Raw genomic sequence first — 22,940 nt, forward strand, 5'->3', positions numbered from 1 at the left:
TGAACAGGTTTTTATTTTCAGAAAGTAGAGTAGTGCTTCAATGTAATTCGAGTTTATTATGTGAATTGTGAAAAAAAAGCATTGAAGATAAGAATATTTCGGAAAAGTACTCTAGCAAAATTTCTGAATATGATTTCCACAGTCTTACATTAAAAAAAAAATAAGACAGGTGATGGATACGCCTATTACTTTGATTGTAGTGATAGTTTTACAGGTGTACACATATATCTAAATTAGTAACATTGTATACATAAAATATGTGCAGTGTTTTGGTGTATCAGTTATATCTCTGTAAAGGTGTTACAAATGACAAGACAGGGCAAATTTTATGAGAGCAAATATTTGTGTAGTAAGAACTGTAAAATAGTTCTACAAAGAAGTCAGTTCCTTTGACAGATTCAGTACAGTGGGATAGAAGAAATATGCAATTGCCTACATATTCCTGCCGTGCCACTTTCTAAAGATCAAGCTCCACACAGTGACTTATCTCACACAACAAACACTGCCATCTCTTTCTCCCGCCTCCCTCCTGCCCCTTTCTGTATCCTTTTCTTGGTCTTCTTCTCTCTAGTTCTATTTTTATCTTTATTTCTGGTGTATCTATTTGTACCTTGCCTTGTTCCACTTGTTTCTTAAAGGATTTGAAATAATTTACAAACATTTTCACAATATGGAAGGAGAAAATAAATAGTTGAAGGAAGCAGAGCGGGAAAATAGGAGCAGGAAATTAATAAAAATAAGAATAAGATCGACACTGAGAAATGTGTACTATACAATAGGTAAGATGCTAGCAGCACATAAATAACAAAAAGCATTTCAGGTTTGATTTTCAGAGTGTTCAACAGATAAATCAGTTGTTTAGGAGACGCACAGATTTTACTGATGCTGAGTCCAGATGAAATTTTTCTTCTAAATATCACAAAGACAGCTTCCCTTCTTCAATAATGTCTCTATAGCTTATTTTATAATTATGATTATACTTATGTAATGATAATTTATGAGTAGCAAATTTCATAAAGCTTTAAAAGTAATGGTAAAACTCAATACTATCTATAATTCTATCTGAGTACGAATTAATGCAGTCTAAGTTGCAGCTTAATTCAAGGAGAAATTTAGAGTATCTAGTGTTGCAAGTTTTCAGTAAGAATTGGGCAACCAAACTCAGTAATTCACCAGTGAGATGTAGCTGGACGGAGTTGTGTGTCTTGATTTTAAATGAACAAGATTAGAACATGTCTGAATATTAATTGAAATGATTGAGCTAAGTGGGAGAGGCTGATGATCAGGAAAGAGCAGAGAATCACAAGGCAATGAAGTCTTTGAGAAGGAAAGAGGGGGTGGGATGCAGAGCCTGGCGAGTGGGGAGCGGGGTGGGGGTGGGGGGGCGGGCATTGGGGGTGTGGGGAGAGATTGAAGGACAGGTTGTGACTTTACTGTCATAGGACGGATTGGATATAGGTCCAGGGAGACTTTGTAGATTTGTTGGTGGAAAGATAAGGGACTTTGATGATGTCTAAATTTGAAAAAGAGGTATGACATTGGTGTCTTGGAGAATAAGAAAGCAAACTCATGAGTAAGGCAATGTTGAGTTCCCATTTGAAGTTTGAGATCCTGAATTTTGAAGTGAAACCAGTCATCCTTAGATGATTTTTCCCTGGCAGTGATTTATTTATTGCTTTCCCAGCAGCTGAACTCAGGGCTGGGATTTTGAAACAGAGAATTGCAGATAAAATACTTTAATGAGACTGCTTATAATAATGGACTGCCAGATCTAAGATGATAAGAAGAGATATAAAGATTAGAGAGAACTGATACATGGTGAAAAAATTAATGGGTTCAGTGGATCACTATAAGGTTTAAGACGTGAAATAGGAGTCACAGAGCAAGTGAACTAGAAGAACATAAGCTGGTGGTCAGAGAATGAATGAGAGGCTGAAGTCGAGAGTTCAGAAGGACGGCATATTCTGATAATGACAAGCTCATCAGACAAGGTGTGGCCTTGGGGAGTGGCTGGTGAAGATGGAGAGAAGACCAATGGAGACAAGGATTTCAAGGAAATGAGATGACACAGTTGTGGATATTGAAAGAGCCTGTTTGATGTTAACATAGTGAATGAGCAAAAGAAACACATCCAGACACATTATTGTGAGATCTTGGAGCACCAAGAGGCATATCCTCAAAGATTAGAAAGGAAAAAGCAAGCTACTGAAGGAACACGAATCAAGAAAGCATTTTCACTGTCATCAAAATCATTGGATGCTTGTGGGGGTGGCCGGTTAGCTCAGCTGGTTAGAGCATGGTGCTGGCAGCACCAAGGTTGCCGGTTCGATCCCCACAGGGGCCACTATGAGCTGCGCCCTCCACAACTAGATTGAAACAACTACTTGATGTGGAGCTGATGGGTCCTGGAAAAGCACACTTAAATAAATAAAAGTTAAAAAAAAATCATTGGATGCTAGAAGACATGAAAAAATTTTCCCGAAGATTTGAGGGAAATGATTTTCAACTTAGATTTCTGTGTCCTGTTAAACTGGTAATTAGCAATAAGTGCTGAGTAAATACTTAACTGTCAGTGTCAAACGCAGGGCTAAGTAATTGCAAACAGCATATTTATGTAGCCTCAAATAGGCCTTCAGTAATGGAAAAGATAACTAATACACTGAACAGTTCGATAGCCTGAAAGATTTTGACGCGCTAGAAAGAGCAATTGAGTTGAATAAGGTCAAGTTTAAAAGTCCTTTGCTTATCTCGTGATTACTTTGCTTTCAGGTATAATGTAAGCATTGTAGTCATGATATGTGAATAATGGTTGGGCCTTGAACAAGTCTTCCTTTTTGCATCTACCAAAAGAAAGCATATGTAATCGTATTTTACGTATTAATTTAAATTTATTGGGGTGACATTAGTTAATACATATGAGTTTCAAGTGTACAATTCTATAATACATAATCTGTATATTGCAGTGTGGGCTCAGCACCCAAAGTCTAGTCTCTGCCTGTTACCATACATTTGACCCCCTTTACCCTCTTCATCCTCCCCCTCCCCCCTTCTCCTCTGGTAACCGCCCTACTATGGTCTGTGTCAGTGATTTGTTTGTTCATTTGTTGTTTCCTGTTCTGTATCCCATGGCATAGGTAATCTTGAAACGTGTTAACCAAAATACCTTCAGAACAAAGAAAATGACAGTCTTGTTCTACTCCATCCGGGTAGACCATGCCTTTGTTCATTTTGCATTCAGCAGACATATTCGATATTAAAGCTGCCATGGCTTTTGTAGAGCTCCTGGCCTCATGGGAGAGACAAACAGGTCGAGAACCAATAATGGTGCTTGATGTGCTTACAGAAGCCCACTTTCGGTGCTGTCGGAGCCTGAAGGAATGAGGTTCCTTGACAGCTTTTGTTTGTAAAGGTCCTTGAGGAATGAAGAGACGATTAGGCGGAGGGTGCTTCAGAAAGAGGAGAAGGTATCTTCAGATGCTTGAGAGAGCACAGTGTTTTAGAGATCAGTGAATTTTCTTCTGTGCTGGGAAATTCATTTAGTGGGGGCCCTGTGATAGTCCTGTAATGAAGCCAAACCATTTAGAGTCAACTGTAATGATCAAATCTAAAGTCACCTGCTGCCCACCTCTTGCCACTGTGAGCATTTGAATGTCTGCAGTGATTCCTCAATATACTGTTACTGTTTCATATTTTCCTTAGAATTTCTTAGCAGTATTATCAAGAAACAATGGGAATATTGTATAAATCCAGCTTGGAAAAAGCCCTTTGAAAAGTAAATTGAGTAGAAATCATCCATTTTTACTAATATCAAAGAGGTTGTATATTTAGAATATTATACTAATATCGACTGAATTCGTTTATATTATTTTCTCAAACTTTTTGTTTTAAAAAGCATTCATCTGCTTTTCCATCTCACATTTTAAAATTTCCAAATAGCATAAATTATACTGATGCTTTGTTTATGACATGAATATAAACATTATTTATATTGATGAACTTCAGATGTTCTGACATGAATAGACACTGACGTGATGCATTTTTGTGCCCTGCTTAGTTAAATACATTATTTTCTCCATTTGTCGTCGAGTGGAATGGCAATTGACTAGGCTCCAATCACCCGAATTTATTTCATTTGGAAGCTGAAATGGTTATTTCCACTGAGCTGCTATTATAAGATGCAAAGGAAAGAGATAAAAAAATAAATTAAATGTTCATTTTGGCAGCTATTTTAATTACCAATATTGTAAGGGTGTGTTTTAAAATACAACTTTCTTCTTTCATGTTATATTATAAGTAGAAATTTTCATTTCTCCTTTCCATGAAATGTATACTCTGGAAAGTCTCCAGGGCAATGTTAACTGTTTTGGAATACAAAGACCGAGAAAATGCCTAATAATTAAAATAATACCTTAAAATCTTGGACTCATTGATTCGTGTTGATTTTTGGTAATCTGAAAAAAATCAACTTAAAAATATTGTGTTTATATTTCTAAATCCCAAGTCTAATTATAATTTTTTTCTTATTATAAAAATTTAGTCTTATTTCTTCCCCTACATGTATTGATGAAAATAAGAAAATAATTGCAGTTTACAGAAAAAAAAAAGTAAAGTTACAGAAAATATGATACCTATTTAAATGTTTATTGTAGTTTTTACATTTCTGTTATTTGGTGACATTCATTCATTATACTTGGTCACAGAGTACTGCCTTAGTTCATTTGGGCTGCTATAACAAATTACCATTGAGTAGGTGGCTTTTATACACCAGAAATTTATTTCTCACCATTCTGGAGGCTGGGAAGTCCCAGACCAAGTCTTTGGTAGTTTGGGTGTCCAGTGATGTCCGTGTTTTTACTGTGTCCTCATATAGCAGGAGTAAGGGAGTTCGCTGGGGCCTCTTTTCCAAGGGCACTAATCTCATTCGTAAGGGCCCCACCCTCATGAGCTGATCACCTACCCAAGGCCCCACCTCCAATACCATCACATTGGGCATTTGGATTTAACATATGAGCTTTGGGGGGACACAAACATTCAGTCTATAGCAAGTCTCTGTCTAGAATCTTTTTTATATTTAGGGTTTTCCATGGGGCTTTAGATTTTTCACTTGTTTCACTCCATGCTTTTGATATCAGATAGTTTTAAATTTTCAAGCAATATTTTTGAACATATAATTTTGCTTGATCTAAATTTTATATTTCAAAGATAAATTGCATTTATATGAAGACCTATATAGGTCTTTTCCATACAGCATTATGCTTGATCTTTGTACAACCTTGTGAGGTATATTTTACTTTCCCCTTTGTGTAGATGAAAACGTTGAAGATTGGGTAATTTATTTGTACTGAAGTCACAGATTTAAAAATTTACAAGATTTTAAGGTTTGTTTGCGCAGGGATAAGACATGAGAAACGGGATTTCTTTCCTAAGGTGATGCCCTTAATTGGTACATGTGCTACCACCATCTGTCTCCTGGACTGTGGTTATAATGTCCTAACTAGTCTTGTCCCTTTCCAATTCATTTGTCTACTTGGCAGCTCTTGTACTAAAAACAAAGAAACAATCACAGATTATATCATGCCACTCTCCAGCTCACAGTCTTTTGTGTTTATAATAATATCCATCTTTTTACCACCCCTTGTAGGTCTCTCCATATGTTCTGGTCCCAGCGTAACACCCAGCCTCATCTAAGGTCACGCTCTTTGTCACTCTGGTACCTGTCAGACATTTTCTGCCCTCAGGTCCTTGAGCTTGCCATTCCCTTCACCTAGACTTCCCATTCTTACGGTCCAAGTTTTATGGATGAAATGATTAGGAACATGGGGTCTGGACGCAGATTGACAGTTGAAATCCCAGCTCCGGCTTATAACTTGTCTATATACAACTTTGGAAAAATTTGGAAAAATTGCTATGCCTGTTTTTCATCTGCAAATGGAAATAAAAATAGTACAGTTATAATGTGTAAGAATCAAATGAGATAATCCCTAAAAAACATGTAGCAATTTTCTGGGACATTGTAAGTGCTGGTTAAATTTTAGCTGCTAGTATTGTTTTCATCACTGTTACTTTTATTTTATTTTTATTTTTTAATTAAAGTCTATTGGGGTGACAATTGTTAGTAAAGTTACAAAGATTCATCGTTGTTACTTTTAGTACTACGTACGAATGTCACCTTCTCGGTGTGGCTTTCTCTGACCACAGTTATCTCAAGAAAGAACACGCACTAGTTTTTCTTTTTAAATCATAGCACTCTTTTTATCTGCATCATATTCCTTTCATAGCTCGTAACTACTTATTTGTTATTTACTATTTATTTTCTGCTCTTCTCACAACAGTGATGACCAGGACCAGTATGGGTCACTCCCCTTTGCTTCCCCAGCACTTATCAGTTAACAGTATTTTTTGTGTGAATAAATGAAGGGGTGCAGTGTTACCTCGAATCTTCTTGAGAAGATCCGCTAATGATAGTCTTGCATTATAGTCTTGCATTTTTCATAAGGGGACTGCATTTCACTTCCCTCATTTGTCCCTTTCCTTTGAGCCTACCTTCCTTTCTCTGTTACGTTTTCTTTAGCGAGTGGAAGTCTTTGTTTGCCTGCTCTGGGGGATTGAGATGGGTCTCTCAGAGAGGTCAGAGGCCTCTGTTCAGATCATTTAAATCTTGAGGAAAGGAAGAGGGGGGACTTTGTGGTTTGCCAGGAGCCAGGAAGGAGATCCAGCTGTAGGCAGCAAGACCTTCCCCTCTCAGGGGAAGTTCTGGGCACAGCTGCCTTTTTTCATGAGCCCACATCTCCTGCTTTCCTTAATATGACGCCCATGCCCGGTGTAAGCTGTGAATGGGGGCTAAGCCCAGCCCTTCCAGGGAGATATACTAGGATAGGTGCTAATTGGGTGTCTTTTGCCATCAACAACTCAGTCCCTGGCCAGCTGCACTTGGGGTGACTCTTGGTCTTCTGCTGACAACCCTGTCCATATTCTCCCCAGTGGTAATTCTGATCAATTCTCACACTAACTTTTGGTGGAAAGACTTGCCCGGACTGGCCTGTTTCCAGATTTTTTTTGCAGTACCCTGTGGGCAATTTCACAGAAGTGAGTATAGTACCTTGTTATAGGGCAACATGAAGCTGCTCACTCGTCTTCAGCCTTACTAGCCGCCTCAGTTCCTAAGAGCACATTCCTGCCTCAGAGCCTTTGCACTCAGTCTCCTTGGCTTGAATGTTCTTCCCCATGTCCTCAGGGCTTGCTCCTTCTCTCCCTTCAGGTGCCTTGAAATGTATGTTGTTTTACATCTTGGGCCAAATGATACAGTTCTTTTAAATGTGTCATAATAATCCCAGTAATTTATGTGCATGTCTTTCAAGATGTATAAATTGCGACACTTTTGTATTAAAAAATTATAGTTGAGTAGAATAACTTCCTCTCGGTAGTTTTATTTCATTTTATATATGAGAAATTTTATTCTTTGTGTCTATTTAGGCCACACCCCAGGTGTGTCTGCCTGCACGTGAAACCCTATTTAAAATCCTCGTAGAACCCAAATGAATTAAATTTCCTTTGAAACATTAGCACTGTAATATGTATGTAAACATGTATAGCTCTTCCTAAAATGACAGCTAATTCTATGTGAAGGAAAGCATGTTTGTAAAGCCACTTCCATTCATAGCTGCTACTTGTAAGTTACTGTGTTTGTTAGGTTCTGAGTGGGTCTAATGAAGTTTATGGTGGAATCCCTGCCCTTTAGTTTACAATATCCTTGAGGAAATATGGTGACAATGATGACAATGGATAACCTTTATTGAGTGCTTCTATGTCAGGCACTGTGTTCAGTATTTTGTTGAAAGGTACATATACCTGAAAGGAAGTGAGCAGGGGAAGGCAGTGTGTCTGTTCACTTTTGGAGTCTGGGAATCTGGGAGTGGTAAAGGATCTTAGTCAATGTTATGAACCCTGGAGGGCACTCCCCTAGGTCTGGAGCATTCTGGTACTGTGTTTCATCATCATTCTCCCTTCTTCCTTTCCTCTCCTTCCCCCACCACAGTTGTGATCTTTCTCTTTTTCATCTAAAGCAATAAGCCTACAGTGACATTTGCAGAGAAAGCTAAAAGGTGTTGTATTTGACCTTGGTCCTAATATCTTTGATGGGGAGGGATGAGGACAACAGCTGATCAGCACCACGGGCAGAGCCAGTGTCCAGAATTAGCCCGGGGGAGGGGAGTTCTGGGGAAGCCCCGAGGGAATGATGTGATTGCAGAGAAGACCGGGCTGTTTGCCATGCACCATGGCAGGCGTACCCAGTATGTTTTATTCCTATACACAGTGGTACCTTGGTTTTCAAACATCTCCGTTGACCAAAATTTTGGTTTATGAACGCCGTAAACCTGGAAGTAAACGCTTCAGTTTTCAAACACGACTCAGAAGCCGAACATGTCACACGGCTTCTGCTGAGTGCAAGATCCTGAGGCCCAGCTGTCGGCTGTTTTTGAACGTTTCAGAACTCGTGGATTACGTTCGAAAACCGAGGTACCACTGTAATTGAAAAACAGGATGATTAGGGGAATGACAAGCTGAGGTCCTAATAGCCCATTTAAAGGTGTCATATATTTATAGAGTTTGACAAGATACCACGGGGAATATAAATAAATATTGCACATGTCCATATGTCATGGTACTTTAAGCTAGACCTTAGGCTCCTTAAGCAAGAAGACTGAGTTCATCTTTGTGCTCATTTCTGTCTTTATGAAGTTGCACACAATAGATGCTCGATAAATGGTGAATTAAATGGAATAGGGGACTTAGTCCTGGATCTCAGAAAGTATATAATCTCTTTGAAGAGACTGAATATAGTCACCTGGGAAGTTAAGTAAGAATATATGCTTGTGTGTGGTTAAGTACGTAGTGAACTGTAGACATACAAAGTCTCTATAAATTCAGAGAGATGTAGAAGTGTGAGTTGGTTAAGATTAATAGCTCAACTTTGGATGAATGTCCAGTTCCAGTCCCTACTCTGTTACTAACTGGCTCGGTGAACTTGCAGATTACTTAAACTCTTCTGTGACTGGGCATTACAATATTTCCCCTATAGGGCTATTGAGATTTTAATGAGACAGTGAATGTAAAGTTCTTAATTGTGCACTTTATGCTGGCATCTGTTAGGCTGCTAGAGGTGGTAGAGAAATAAAGGTTTCTTGGGGTAGGTGAAATTGAAGCCAGGTCTTGAAGAATAGCTAGAATTTAGACAAGTGGGGAAGAAGGGTATGTATCACGGATTCTAGCTCTGACATTTAATTTGCTTTGTGACATTTGGCATTTACCTTTTTAGAGAAAAGAGGTTGTTGGAATCACAGTGCTTGGTATATAGTTGGTACTCAACAAATCCAGTTGCTCTTGTCGTAGATGTAGCTATTGCCCCGCTGCCGTCACTGTTGTCATCTGGCTAGGGGATGGGCAGGAATTTGGCTCTCTTGGAGCAGAGGTTTCAGGGACTGGAGGGAAACATGATTTATATTTAGGGAAGAGTCTGATTGCAAAATCTCTGTTCAAATAAAAGAACAACTAGAGAAACAGAAAACTTGCATCATGATTACAGGGATGTACGCTGGCGACAGTGTCCAGGATTTGGGATGTTCTATAGGATGCATTTGATTCCATAGTAATTTTCCAAGACAAACTAATTATACCAAATTGTATTTTTTCACAATAACTGTGTTCTTACCTTTTAAGTAAATCTTTTCCTTAGAACGACCCAGATTTGGTTGTTTTCATTGTACTGAAACCTAATACAAGATACTCAGTAAAAAGGACTGTGGTGCTATCTACAGCTTGCCACTGTGACACATACCTTGGGCATTAAACTGGACAATGTTAAGTGGCTGAGGCCGAAAACTGCAAGAAAGCACTAGAAGTATTTTTATCAAGCCAGTAGAAATCAGATCTATATTCCATGAAAGAAAGCTTTGTCCTTTTTGCTTTGGTTTCATATTAGAGTTAGGAATAATTCATGTCGTGTCAGCCAGTAATAAACATTTCGTCTTAATTATGTTTTCTGTCTTAGAACGATACCGCATTCAGAGTGAACAATTTGAAGATCTTTGGCTCATCACAAAAGAGCTTATTATCCGCCTTCAAGAATATTTTGAAAAACAGGGAATCAAAGATTTCGCATGTTCTTTTTCTGGATCTATGCCCCTTCAAGAATATTTTGAGTTGATTGATCAGCATTTTGAGGTGTGTATGATTATAACCCACACTGTTTATAATTTTTCAATATGTGAAAGAGAAAGAGAGGCTACGGAAGTAAGAATTGTAGGATACATGCCATGTGCTTCAAGCTGTTGTTCTTCTATGGATGGTGGAATTTGCGAATCCGTTCCTGCCCTCTTGCCCCACTTGTGATCAGTTGCAGACCTTTCCAGAGTGGCTGCCTGGAGCTAAGCACGGGGTCTGGCCTTGGAACAGAGTTGATTTAATTCTCCCACGTGGGGACTTAACCTTCAACCCTAATAACCCAGTGTTGAAACTATTGGAGCTTATCGGCAGCCGTTTGGCTAACTAATTCTAGCAAGCCATACGTGAGGTGTGATTATAAAGTGATTTTTCCTTTTCTTTTTTAACAAGCGCACCAGAACTTCTGCATCTGAATGAGGGTTAACCACGTAAAATATTCTCCGGTATCTGGCACAAAGGGTGCGTAGTAAATGCATGATGACTAAACGTCCAAATAAATGAGGTCTGACAGTGACTTTGTTGCTTGAATAGCTCCAGAGCCTGTTTTAGAGTCTCTTGAGGGTCTTGATGGTGTCAAACCTTCATCCTTTGAAGATTGATTTGATGTTTGGAAGTAGTCAAGAGTTCTGTTTTGTGAACCAGTTGGACAATGACAGTCATTGTTTTGAAAGTCCCATGTGTTGAGAAAAATTCACCAGGCTTTACTTATTTGCCTGTAAATACACCCTAGCCAATTGCAAAGGGGAATTTCAAAATAATATTGAACATTATTCAAGGAAGCATTGGTTCCTAGAGTGACTACTTTTTAAGGAATCAATAGGGTTTTGCATGATTTATAAACTATGATGTGTGTGTGTGTGTTTGTGTGTGTGTGTGTGTGTGTGTGTGTGAGAGAGAGAGAGAGAGAGAGAGAAAAATAATGTGATGTAGCTTGTCAATCACATGACCGTTCTGTCTAATTTCAGTCCCTTTCAACATTCTAAAGTCATTGACTTCAGCTATAAAGACTTATTTTAATACAGTGCGAACATAAAGGGAAAGTTCCAGTGCACACGATCCAGTTGAAAGTTACTTGCCATTATTAAATAAATTGAACTTATTTGGGTTTTCCCTCATCTATGCTGATAATATGTTATTGGATGCTTTTGACCAAATTGTGGCACCAAAATCAACAGTTTTGGGAATATATTAATGTTCAGGTATTTTAAGGATTGAGAACCTTTGCCATCCTGTAGGATACAGTTTAAGAAATTCCTGCTTCCGTGGACAAAACTAGGGTCTCTTGTGTTTTGGGAGAGAGTCTATACTAATTACACATTTGTAATATTTAAAATAGAAAATATTAGATTCTAATTGATTCTGAGTTTGGCATACAGCTTCCCCCCTTATTTGCTGGCTAGTAAATCCCTGTCCTTCCCCCACCAGGGGCATTTCTTTTCTGGGAGGGGCTGAGGGACTGTGAAGAGCTAGACACTTTCACCTGTGCCACGGATTAAAAGGGGCACGATTCTACTTCTTCACTGGCCCCACTCTCTCCTTTAACAAAAAAAGGAGGTAAATCTTGGAATCAAGATGGCGTTTGGAATACAAATGTCCTTTCGTGTGAGCTCCACGAAGGCAGGGACTTCTGTCTGTTTCATTTATTGCTATAACTCCTAGCACCCAGAGTGCTTCGCCCTGGGACCAACAAGTATTTGTTAAGTGTCGAAATTCCAGCACATAGAAAACATTTCAGTTACTTCTGTTAGGTTACACACTCAAAGGAATGGTAGAGAACCTGGCTGAGGTCTCAGTAATGAGAGCGTCTTGTTTTATTTTTGTGTGTTTTGTGAATTCAGGAACTAAAATATTATACAGGAAATTATACAATTAAAAGAATGAATTATTGATACAGTTATTGATAAAGTATATATTTTTAATTTAGTTATTTAAAAAATTTATCACTTAACTTTTGATAATAGAAGTTTTTTATTTTCCTTCAAGGGAATATCTTGTATTTAGTTACTTAGTGCTTCTCAAGTTGGTATTAAAAGAAGTTAATAAAAGTCCAAGTTTTTTTTTATCATGTATCTGGAGAATACATATAATAAAAGCTAAGGAAGTTTGGCGTGATATCAGAAATAGAAACTATAATATGTTTGATTTCTGAATATTTTCAATATGATATTTATTTCAGAACTAGTTTATGACTGTTTTGTAAAGCTGAATTAGTGGTTCACATGATCTATTATGATTTCATAGAGTGTTCCTTCTACTCTATGACTTTGATTAGCTCTTATTTTAATAATATTAAATTCAAAGGTTACGAGAAGAGTTACAGTGAAAAGGGTCATTTCTGATTCTCATCCTCCGGACAGTCCCTCTTTGGAGGCAACTTTTGTTGTTCAGTTTCTTGTGTATTTTTCTAGAACTATTCTCTGCAGTCACAACTATGTTAATATACAGGTTTGTTTCTTAAAAATACATGAATGGCAGCACATTATACTTACTGTTCTATCATTATTATTATTATTATTATTATTATTTTGCTTTGTTTCATTCAATGCATCTTTGGATATCCTTATATATAAGCAACTAGTGCTCCTGCAAAGTAGTCTTCTTTGCTTGACCTGTCCCTATTGATGAGTATTCTTTCTAGTACATTTATTGTATCTAAACTTTTGATTCCTCTGCATTTGATGTTGCTGTAAAGACTGGGGGAGAAATCATATTTTTTTCCCCATGTGTTTAATCAGCTATCACAAAACATTTATTAAATAATCTATCTTTTCCCCAGTGATACCAGGTCATCTTTGTTACATTTTTATTTGATCTATTTACTGTATAGCTATATATTAATGTACCAAATACTACACTGTTTTAATTCTCTTAACTCTATAATAAGTTTAAATTTCTTCATTATTCTTTCAGACTTGTATTGGCATTTCCTGTTCTTACTTTAAACATGTTTTGTGCACATTTAACCTGAATTTAAGAAATTCTTCATTGTAGCTGCGGATAAATGGTGAAAAATTAGAAGAACTCTTATCTGAAAGAGCTGTACAATTTCGGGCCATTCAACGCCGGCTATTAACAAGGTTCAAAGATAAAACACCTGCCCCCCTCCAACACCTGGACACCTTACTAGATGGAACTTACAAGCAGGTAAGTATATCAGTGATAGTTTTCCATTACTGGGTATAAATTTTTCCCTCATTCTGGAGTGATCATGTACCTGAATATCAAGGTAAGGTATTTCTTTCCTATGTCTTATGGAGCAGTGAATAGCACACAAGCTTTAGAGTCAGAAAAATAATAAGGTTCAGAGTCAAGCTCTGCCGCTTTCTAACTCCGCAACCTTGAATAAATGACGTCAGATCCATTGGTTTTCACATTTTACCTCTTAGGTTGTTGTGAGGATTTTCAATCATTCATGTGAAGCAGCCAACACAACGCCAGGCACTTTATATGCTTGATAAGTAGCAGCTACTATGATTAGCGTTCTTATTAGGCAATTTTTGGTGCGTCCTATAATTATAACCATAATTCTCTAATTGTTTTATGGAGCAACTAGATTATACTTCTAGCATTAATTATGTCAGTTGATGTTCTGAGACAGAATTTTTTAAAGAGCGCTTTGTTCTAGTTCAGAAAGTCTTTTTTCTTCCTCGTCCCAATTCTTCCTTCCACCAATCGTTTATCATTTGTGTGGCTAGGGCGATCTGACTCTCACTCCAGGGTATTATGTCTCCAAAAACGATTCAAAACTATCATATCATATCATATCATATATTATTGAATAATAATGTAAAAAATTTTAATTTCATGGATAAAGCCTCTACCAGTTCCACTATAATGAAATCAGCTTTGAATGTCTACATTATTCCTTCTCCTATTTCCACACATCACTAATCTGTTTCCAAATCAGGTTGGTGGTATGAGGATACTCTTGATATTTTTAACCGAGATAGTTGTATATTCACATGCAGTTATAATGAAAAATGCAGATAGATCTCATGCATCTTTTACCCAGTTTCCCCCACTGGCAACGTTTTGCAGAACCACGCAGTGTAACAGCACAGCCAGGATACTGATGTTGATCAAATCCATGGATTTTATTCGGAGTTCCATAATTTACTTGTACTCATTTGTGGGCGTGTGTGTGTTAAGTTCTATATACTTCTGTCGCATGTGTAGGTTCCTGTGTGCCCTGGCACTGGCGAGATACTGCACAGCTCCGTCACCACCAGACTCCCCCAATGTGGACCTTTAGTACCACCCCCCCACCCTCCTCTGCCACATTGTATTGATTTTAAAAGGACAAATCAGATATATATTTTTTCAGAGTTAGCTTCCCTAGAGAGAAGAAAAATAGCTTAGTATATAAGCATCAGTAACTGTATCGTAATACATATATTTGCATCTTGAAATTGTCATGGTTATTTGAAAAATTAACAATTTCAGGGGCAGTCTATAGCAGCAGTAGAGCACGGGAAAGAATGTTGGGCGTGGGGTCCAAAGACCCCACTTCTGTCGCTTATTAGCTGTGTGGCTTTTTGTGACTCCCTTACCCTGTCAGAACTTCCGTTTCTTTCCATGAAGTGTGATAAATGCTCACTATGTTGTTACAAAGCTTCTATTCCCATAAATGTACGTGGAAATGTTTGGTCAATTGCTCTGCAGATACATACGGCCAGTTTCCTTCGTATTGGAGCAGTCCTGACAGTACTAGTAGATACTAAGGATCTTTCTATACCACACTTCTTTGCTCTCTCCAGTACACTTTTTGTTTTGGTTGGGTTTTCATTTCCTCTGTGTTTTTCCTCCTCTTCCTTCATATCTCTTTTGTTGACCTGCCTATCTCATTCTCAGGCCTCCTGCCACGCCTGCCACCCTTGGGGCTGAAGATACGTTGAGTCGTGTCTTTGATGATGCTGGATCTTTTCGTGGACACAATGGCAGAGGGGTGTGTAAAGGGATTTGATGAGAGTGCTTGGCTTAACGCTTTCCATGTTTTCTATGTAGCAAGACTTCCTTTGTCTTTTGTACATGTAAAGTGCTGGGGGTTTAATTTTTTTCTGCTTAGCCTCAGGGTTAGGTTTTTCCATGATGTGTGGTATTACAGACAAGATGATGAAAACCATGGAGTTTTTCACTTGAATCACTATTTTTAAGTCTCATTCTTTCTAGGTTGAAAAAGAGAATGAACAAGGTTTTGGAAGAAAAATATGAATACTATAAGAAATATGATTTAGTTTTAATGTAATTTCCCACTCAATTGTATTATATATATTCACATTAAATTATAGTGAGATATTTGAGATATTGATTGTTCTCTACTTCTTTTAAGTTAATTTTTAATAATAGAATTAATACATGATATAATTTCCCAAAGAAAATTACAAGATTATACACAATGCTAAATTCTCCAGCACGATTCTTTATCGACTCTTCAGAAGTGTAATCACTTTTATACATTTTTGTGTATTTCCAGACCTTTATTTTTGCATTCAGAAGTGAAATATTATTTGCGAGCCTAAAAAAATCCATAAATTGTATCATACTGTATTAGTCTACTTCTCTTTTTCTCTTTTTCGTCTGACAGTATTTGCTGCAGCTCTTTCCATGTTAATGTGTAGATCTACTTCTCTATTTGTAGTGGTTGCCTAATATCCTATAAGATGGACAAGCCATTCTGTAGCATGGACAAACCACAGTTTATTAAAGATACACTTTAATAGTTTTAATGTTGAGTCCAACACTGAGAAAAATCCCTTGTAGACAACTCTCTTGTGACCGAATGGGCATGTGACATACCTCACTGTCAAATACCTCTGCTTAGTGTAAGCTTCTCTTATCTTTATACTTTGCCTGGATAGTGGGCATGATTTACTTGGCAGATTAGCCAAGCCCATGAAGTAATTATCTGTGTTAGAGCCTGATCTTACTATCCATGACGTAACTCTGTTGCATGACTGTCACTCGATTTTTTTAAGTGTTTTCCCACTAGACCAGTTTAAAGTTAGATCTGCTACCTGTGTGGAATCCTGGTTTCTTCATGTGCAGGGAGCTTTTCATTTTTCTCTTAGTCCTTCTGTGGATCTTTGAGCCTCTTTAGTTCCATCAGGAGCAGTAAAATAAGCATTCTGAGCTGTGCCATGAATGATTTACAGTCTGTCCCATTTATTGCTATACATCTGGATGATGATATATTGTCACCATTTAATGAAGCAGTGATAATTGGCTTATGTGAAAATAGAAGCAGTAGCCAGTATCCAAAAACTAGTGTGTAAACTCTCTCTGAAGGCAGGGGCCTTTTTTTTTTTTTTTTTTGGTCTTATTCACCACTATATTCTTGGCACAATACATTTCTTGTCACATAAATATTTGTTCTATGAATAAATGCATTATTGCCACTAAGATAATTTCTTGAAACTCTTATGTCTGTGACAAGGGAAGTACTGCAAAGAACAGAGTAGCAGAGAATTCTTTCAGTTCAGGTTCATAAATCATTAGGATGGTTTATTCTAAAATCCTCAAAAGCCACTAAAAAATGAAAACTCTCTTCTCTCTTCTTAAATAATAAGGTAAACTGTCATAGTTAGGAAGGTTTTATAGCTACAAATTCTTGACTGAGAAATCTTCTGGGTTTCTTTGTGTGTGTGTGTGTGTGTGTGTGTGTGTATCTGTGTGCTAGAGTTCAATGTGAAACAATCATCTGTTGAAATACGTCTGTGCAGACAGGACGTTGTTGAGGTCAAATGCCTTCATATTCTAAATGGCATGAGAATTATTTGGGCTTTTTCAGTCTTAATACATCTCCAGAGCATGAAAAGTTTGAATGTCTTCATTTCCTATTCATATAATTGTTGAGGTCTTCCTCTTGGAAGGCAGAATATTTTTCATAACACATGCCTTTGGAGCAGCTAGGCTAGGATAGAGAAATGTGGAACTGGAGGAAATTGGGGGGGGGGGTCTCGCGGGTGATAGATGGTCCAGGAACTGTAGTGAATTCCAGTAAAGACCAAAGGACAAATGGAAAGTGCAGCCCTTCATATAAGAATGATTAGGCATTGCTGAGTTGCCTGTAATGTTGAGATAGTTTGTGTGGTATATTCGTTCATGTAACAGAGTTAGCAATGGTCCCCCGTAGGTTCTGAAGTCAAAATTTGGCTTACTACCTCTTCACTCAATAATAGTAGCCTTTGTTATTATTTAGGCACCAAAAGGCCAGTTTATCAAATCAGAAGTAGGTAAGGCCAGGGCAGGCCCTATGGGACCTGTGTCCTTGGTGGTTAGCAGAAACTTGGGGTACCACTAGCTTATACAGTGAACCAGTGAAGTGGGCCTCTTGTCTTCCAGTGATCTGGATTTAGGTGGCTTTGATTCTAGTTCAGCAAGAACCTATTAGAGAAAGCATTGCTCCTAAGGTTGCACTAAGGCATCCAATATTGTTTCCTGTAAATGCATGCCAATAAATGCTCTAGGGTTTGAAGTGGCATATCTGATGGATCCTAGTATAATGATTAAGAACTCCGCGTCCACAGTCAGCTTGCTTGTATTTCAGTCCTGGCTCTGTGACCTTGGGCGAATTACTTAAACAGGCAAAGAGAGAACAAAACCTCCCCACCTGTAGAATGATGCCTCCTTCCTGGGGTTGTTGTGAGACTTGAAATGTGTAAACACATAAATTGCTTAGAATAGTATTTGAAACACAGTTAGCTCTCAACAAATGTTAGCTACAGTTCTGGGGACTGTTCTTCATCTTGACTTGACTAATATGTTGTGCCATCTCAAAAGTGCTGCTCGTCACTGATCAGACAAAAGAGGTCATCACAATCCATCATCTTTCTGAAACTGCTACCTGGCAACCTCACAAATCTAGACCTCAGCTGAAAATAAGGAAGATTCTGTATCCTCGGGGTATCCCCAAACCCCTTTAGAAAACCTGTCTTGGGTAATGTTTGGTTCCAGAGAGGATCCTAAAAGGGAAGAGGGGACATCAGGATCCTGAGGGCAAAGGGCCATCTTCCCCAATCCCTGATTATTTCATCTGGATGTTTAACAAGAAGGAAAATCGCTCAATCAAAAAACCTCTCTCTCTCTCTCTCTCTCTTTCTCTCTCTCTCTCTCTCTCTCACACACACACACACACACACACACACACACACACACACCGACTTGCAGAAATGTACCAAATCATAGTTCCATCAGCAGTATACGCTTATGAAAATGTCTGTTTTCTGAGTGTTATTGTTTTGATCTTTACGATTTTTAACTGAAAGATAATTTGATTGTTGTTATATTCTTTCTTTCTTTGTTTAGTAGTGAGGTTGAGCATTTGAAAGGTGTTCATCAACCATTTGTATTTTTTTTGTGTGTGTGCATGTGTGTGATTTATTTATGTCTGCCTTTTCAATCAGGTATGTCAGCTTTTTCTTATTTTGTGACTATTAGGAGTGACAATCCTTTAGCATACTTTTGTCATACATAAAATACTTTGTGTATGTAAGAGAGATGTCATCTCTCTTCATATAAAAAAATTTTGCCAATTTGTCATTTGCCTTTATTTTTATTTATAATATGTTTTTTTTGACATGTAAAATTGAAAAAGTATATATGTAGTGAAATATATCCATCTTTTTTCTTTAGGTTTCTCTGTCTAGGAAAGCTTTCCCCATGCCAAGAGTACATGAACATAGACCAATAATTTATTCTAACCATTTTCTGCTATCATTCTTTATATGTTCTTCTTAAATCCATGTGAAATGTATTATGCCATTCAGAGGGAATCTAATCTCCTTGCCCAAAATGGTGAGCTAGTTGTCTCATTCCCTCTTTATTGCAGACTCTGTTTTTCTACTACTGAACTAAAATCCTACCTGTATCATTTAACAATTTCACTGTATAGAAAAGCACCCCAAACCTTAGCGGCTAAAACAGCAGTTGGGTATTGTTCCTGAGTGTCTGGATCACTTGGGCAGTTCTGTTGATCGGGCCACTCTTGGCTGGTCTTGACCGGCCTCACTCATGTTGCTCTGGTCAGCTGGGGACCCGATGGCATGGGATGCACATATTTGGCAGCCGGCTGACAGTTAGGTGGATTGATTGTGTCACATGCCTCTCCTGACCCATCACCCTGACCTCAGCGTGGTCACACGGTGGCTGTAGGTCCCCATACACAGGTGTTCTCCCAGCCTCTGCCTGTGCTATGTGTCTAAATTCCTCATTGGTTTTGGCCTTGATCAAAACGGTGGGGAAATACTCTGCTTCTTGACTGGAGGAGTGGGGAATTGTGGGCATTTTTATAATCTACCCTGCTTCTTTTCTCTTGCTAAAATTCAGTTGGCTACTAAAGTAGCCAAATGTTTTAAAAGACAATTGTTTTCAACCTTCTCTAACGCTGGATCTTAGGTTTTCTATGCTTTTGACTTTCAAACCTAAATTTTTATTGTCATTAAAATCTTATTAGTTTTAATCTGTTGTGGTCTATAGACTCTGAAGATAATTTATCTTATAGTTAATTAGATTTGTCAAGAGGTGTTTAAAGCAAACAGAGCATCTGTGGTGTCTTCAGGCCACACTGTCTGAACACTTGCTCATGTGCTTAGTTATGGGCAGTTGTTTAGGGGATGGAATCTGTTATTCAGTTTCTCTGTAGATCCCCACCTTAGCTCTGTCCATGGTGGGCTTCATGGGCACGGGACCTGTGCAGGCACGAGAGCCCTGGGTTTGGTTTAATGCTCTGTGGTAGCCATGTTGAAATTCTTCATACTTCCCGAACAAGAGGCCCCATGGTTTCATTTTACTGCGGGCCCTTCAAATAATGTAGGTGGTCCTGGCTTTGTCAGGACTGATTTCTGATGAGTAGAACAAGACAACTGGGAATTCAAATACAGAACAGAGTGCAGAGACAGAACGGCTTTATTACCACTGCCCAAAACCACCTTTAAGTGTCCCCAAAATGAAGCAAAAGGCATACAGTGGACATCAGCGGGAGCTCCTCTGGACAACTCAGGGGCTTCTTTCTGGGAAAGGCATCTTGGTTAACTAACAAGGAAGGGTTATCTCACTTGGGAGCATCATCCTGCAATTAGTTGTCTCCAGGCATGTTGTGTGTGTGCGTGTAGGGGGTGGGGGGCAGCCTCTTTTTAGACTTCCAACAGGTGGCCACTGACATCAAGACCCACCATCAGCAGTTGTGAGTTTTGGTGCACCAGGGGTCAGCCAACCGTTTTTCTCCTGCTTCCAACTGCAGGTCATTTCCTACATCCTGTATCTGATTGGGTGGGAGGTGAAACCCACATCCCAGCATTACCAGTTTACTCTTACTAGCATGTGTGTCTTACACAGTTCTCAACCTACTGTCACATCGCGCTCACTCCTGGGGGCATCTACCAAGCCCCTCTCATTGAGCTCAGCCCTATGGCTGAAGCAAGGGAGCTGGTGAGCACCGCTACTCTGGGAAAAGCATCTCGTGATTCTTACATGGGAATGAAGATTTTCCAGTTGCTCACCACAATTTCAATAACTTGTTCTAGAATTCTGGAAAAAAATGGCATCCTTTTTGAAATAACTTTCACCTTTATGTCTAGCTTTAGAAGCCTAGTGTTGAAAGAAAGTAATGATATTGAGATTTTAATTTTTTTTCAGCAGTGAAAAACCTAAATGTATTCATTTCTATAATTGGAATACAGTCTTGTCAATCATCTGAATATATTTTTGGAGGACCTAAGAAAGGAAGTAAGGGAAGAGAAGGGAAATTTGTGTTTATTGAGCCACTGTTGAGTCTGAGGTAAATTTCATTTATTACTCACAGTCGTCTTGAGAGAGTGGCATTATTGTTCCCATTTTATGGATGAAGGAGTTGAGACTCCAGGTAGGGTTAGCAACTTGTTCAGTGTTACAGATATTAAGCCATCTACTCCAAAGTCCATGCTTTAGTATGTCATGTGGCATTTTCACTTTAATCATTTCCAGGTGGAGCACAGATATCCTAGGTTGTCTTTAGCAAAACTGCAGTCAGATTAAAGAAAAAGAAGATTCATGGAAATTATTTGTACATACTCATGGTATATATCCATGGTCGTCCAATATTCATTGTGTATACCTCTATCAGAAAGGTAACAAAATCTGCTGGTGAGTTCCCCGAAGTATATATTACACCTGAAACTTGAGTTTCCGAGGAAGAGGTGACTTTGTTAATTTGTTAACTTACACTGAAGTTCAGTTTTCTTTCTTTTTTTTTTTTTTTTTTTGCCATCAAATGCTAATGCTTATTGCATTTGGCAGAAAAGTTTTGGAAAATAAGTTTTCTTCATGTTATAAAATTTTCACATACATTTGTTAGTCAAAGTAGGACTGGTTAGTTGAATTGAAATAGGGGAAATTTAGACTTACCCTACAGATTGGCTTGTGTTTTGATGCTTTTATGTGTACTGAGATTTTTTTTTTCCCCTCTCACTTGAACACTAACCCTCTGTTGTACCAGTGGAAAAATGTTTATTAATCTGAAAGTTTAATTGTGTCAGATGACATATGTGTGATGTAATGACTGATAGTCATTAATGTTCTAGAAAGGCACTTGGCTGATTTTTCTCTTCTGCAAAACAGAGGCTGTATTAGGCATAATTTTAAACAGAGATCCTGTGGTTTGGATTTGCTATTTGTTACTTTTTCTGTACTTAAAACTTCCTTCCACTCTGTTTATTTGTATGGTATTAATATATAAAAATCATTTTAAGTCACGCAGAAGTCTGAAGGCTTTTTGGTCCATGACTTTTTAAATGAGCATGATTTTGGCTGATAACACAAAGGAATATGTGATGAAACCATTCAGAGGCCTACTTTCCTCTTTGCCATTGGCAAGTGAAAACAATATGCTGATAGATTGAGAAGGAGGTATCAGGGACATGGTGATTTTGCTGCATTTGTTTCCTTATACCTACTTAAGAGCTGAAAAGAAGTTCTTTCTCCACTGAAGGAGAGAATAAACAGGTCAGAAAGTGGGGCACAGAAATTTGTAACCATATGTTTGGGGTGAATTAGGTTAAAAAAAAAAGGATGGTATGGCAAAAGACAAAAGGATGGTTTAAAAAAGAAGTTTGTATGTTTTTACCCCATAATTCTACCCTTGGATGTTGGTCTACTAAAATAGTTCACAAAGATAAAAAATACCTTCATCACATTGTTCATTTACAATATTAATCACCTTTGCAAGAAATTACAAACCAGCTTCCCATAGTTGGAAAATGATGAAGTTTATTGTAGTACTACCATCTGATATGTTTCATGACATTATTTTAAAAACTGGAATAATTAAAACATTTCAAGTCATTGAAAAAAGCAGAATAGTATGTAATAAGTTACAAATAATGAAGTAGATGTATCTATAATAGATGAGTGTGTAAAAATTTGGAAGGAATATAAAAAGTGAAAATGGTATACATTTATTTTAGATGACTTTAAATTCTTAAACAATTTTTCTTTAATATTATTATGATCATAATTTGATAAGCATGGAAATAATTTTTTTCACAATATGTGTAGCTTAAAACTTAACACTACTGAGCTTGTACACTTGGAAATAGTTAAGCTTTGGTCAATTTTATATTCTTTGTATTTTACCAGAATTTGAAAATATAATAAGTTTTTGGAAAGAGAGGTGTGGTCACATCCTCCTGGTGTTCATTGGTATTTCCTGAGGGAAGTATTTTCTCTCTTCTGAGCGTATCCCTTAT

General features: G+C 37.9%; 1 protein-coding gene across 2 annotated transcripts in view; it reads left to right on the forward strand.

The window, feature by feature from the left end:
- BBS9 (Bardet-Biedl syndrome 9) overlaps positions 1-22,940 on the forward strand; it is a 358,339-nt gene that overhangs the window by 174,690 nt on the left and 160,709 nt on the right. For both annotated transcript variants that reach the window (XM_019757306.2, XM_019757307.2), the window contains 2 exons: positions 10,049-10,221; positions 13,213-13,365. In XM_019757306.2, coding sequence (XP_019612865.2) covers positions 10,049-10,221; positions 13,213-13,365 — 326 coding nt within the window. The remainder of the gene's footprint in view (positions 1-10,048; positions 10,222-13,212; positions 13,366-22,940) is intronic.

Source organism: Rhinolophus sinicus, linkage group LG09 (genome assembly GCF_036562045.2).
Source record: "Rhinolophus sinicus isolate RSC01 linkage group LG09, ASM3656204v1, whole genome shotgun sequence".
Taxonomy (NCBI): Eukaryota; Metazoa; Chordata; class Mammalia; order Chiroptera; family Rhinolophidae; genus Rhinolophus; species Rhinolophus sinicus.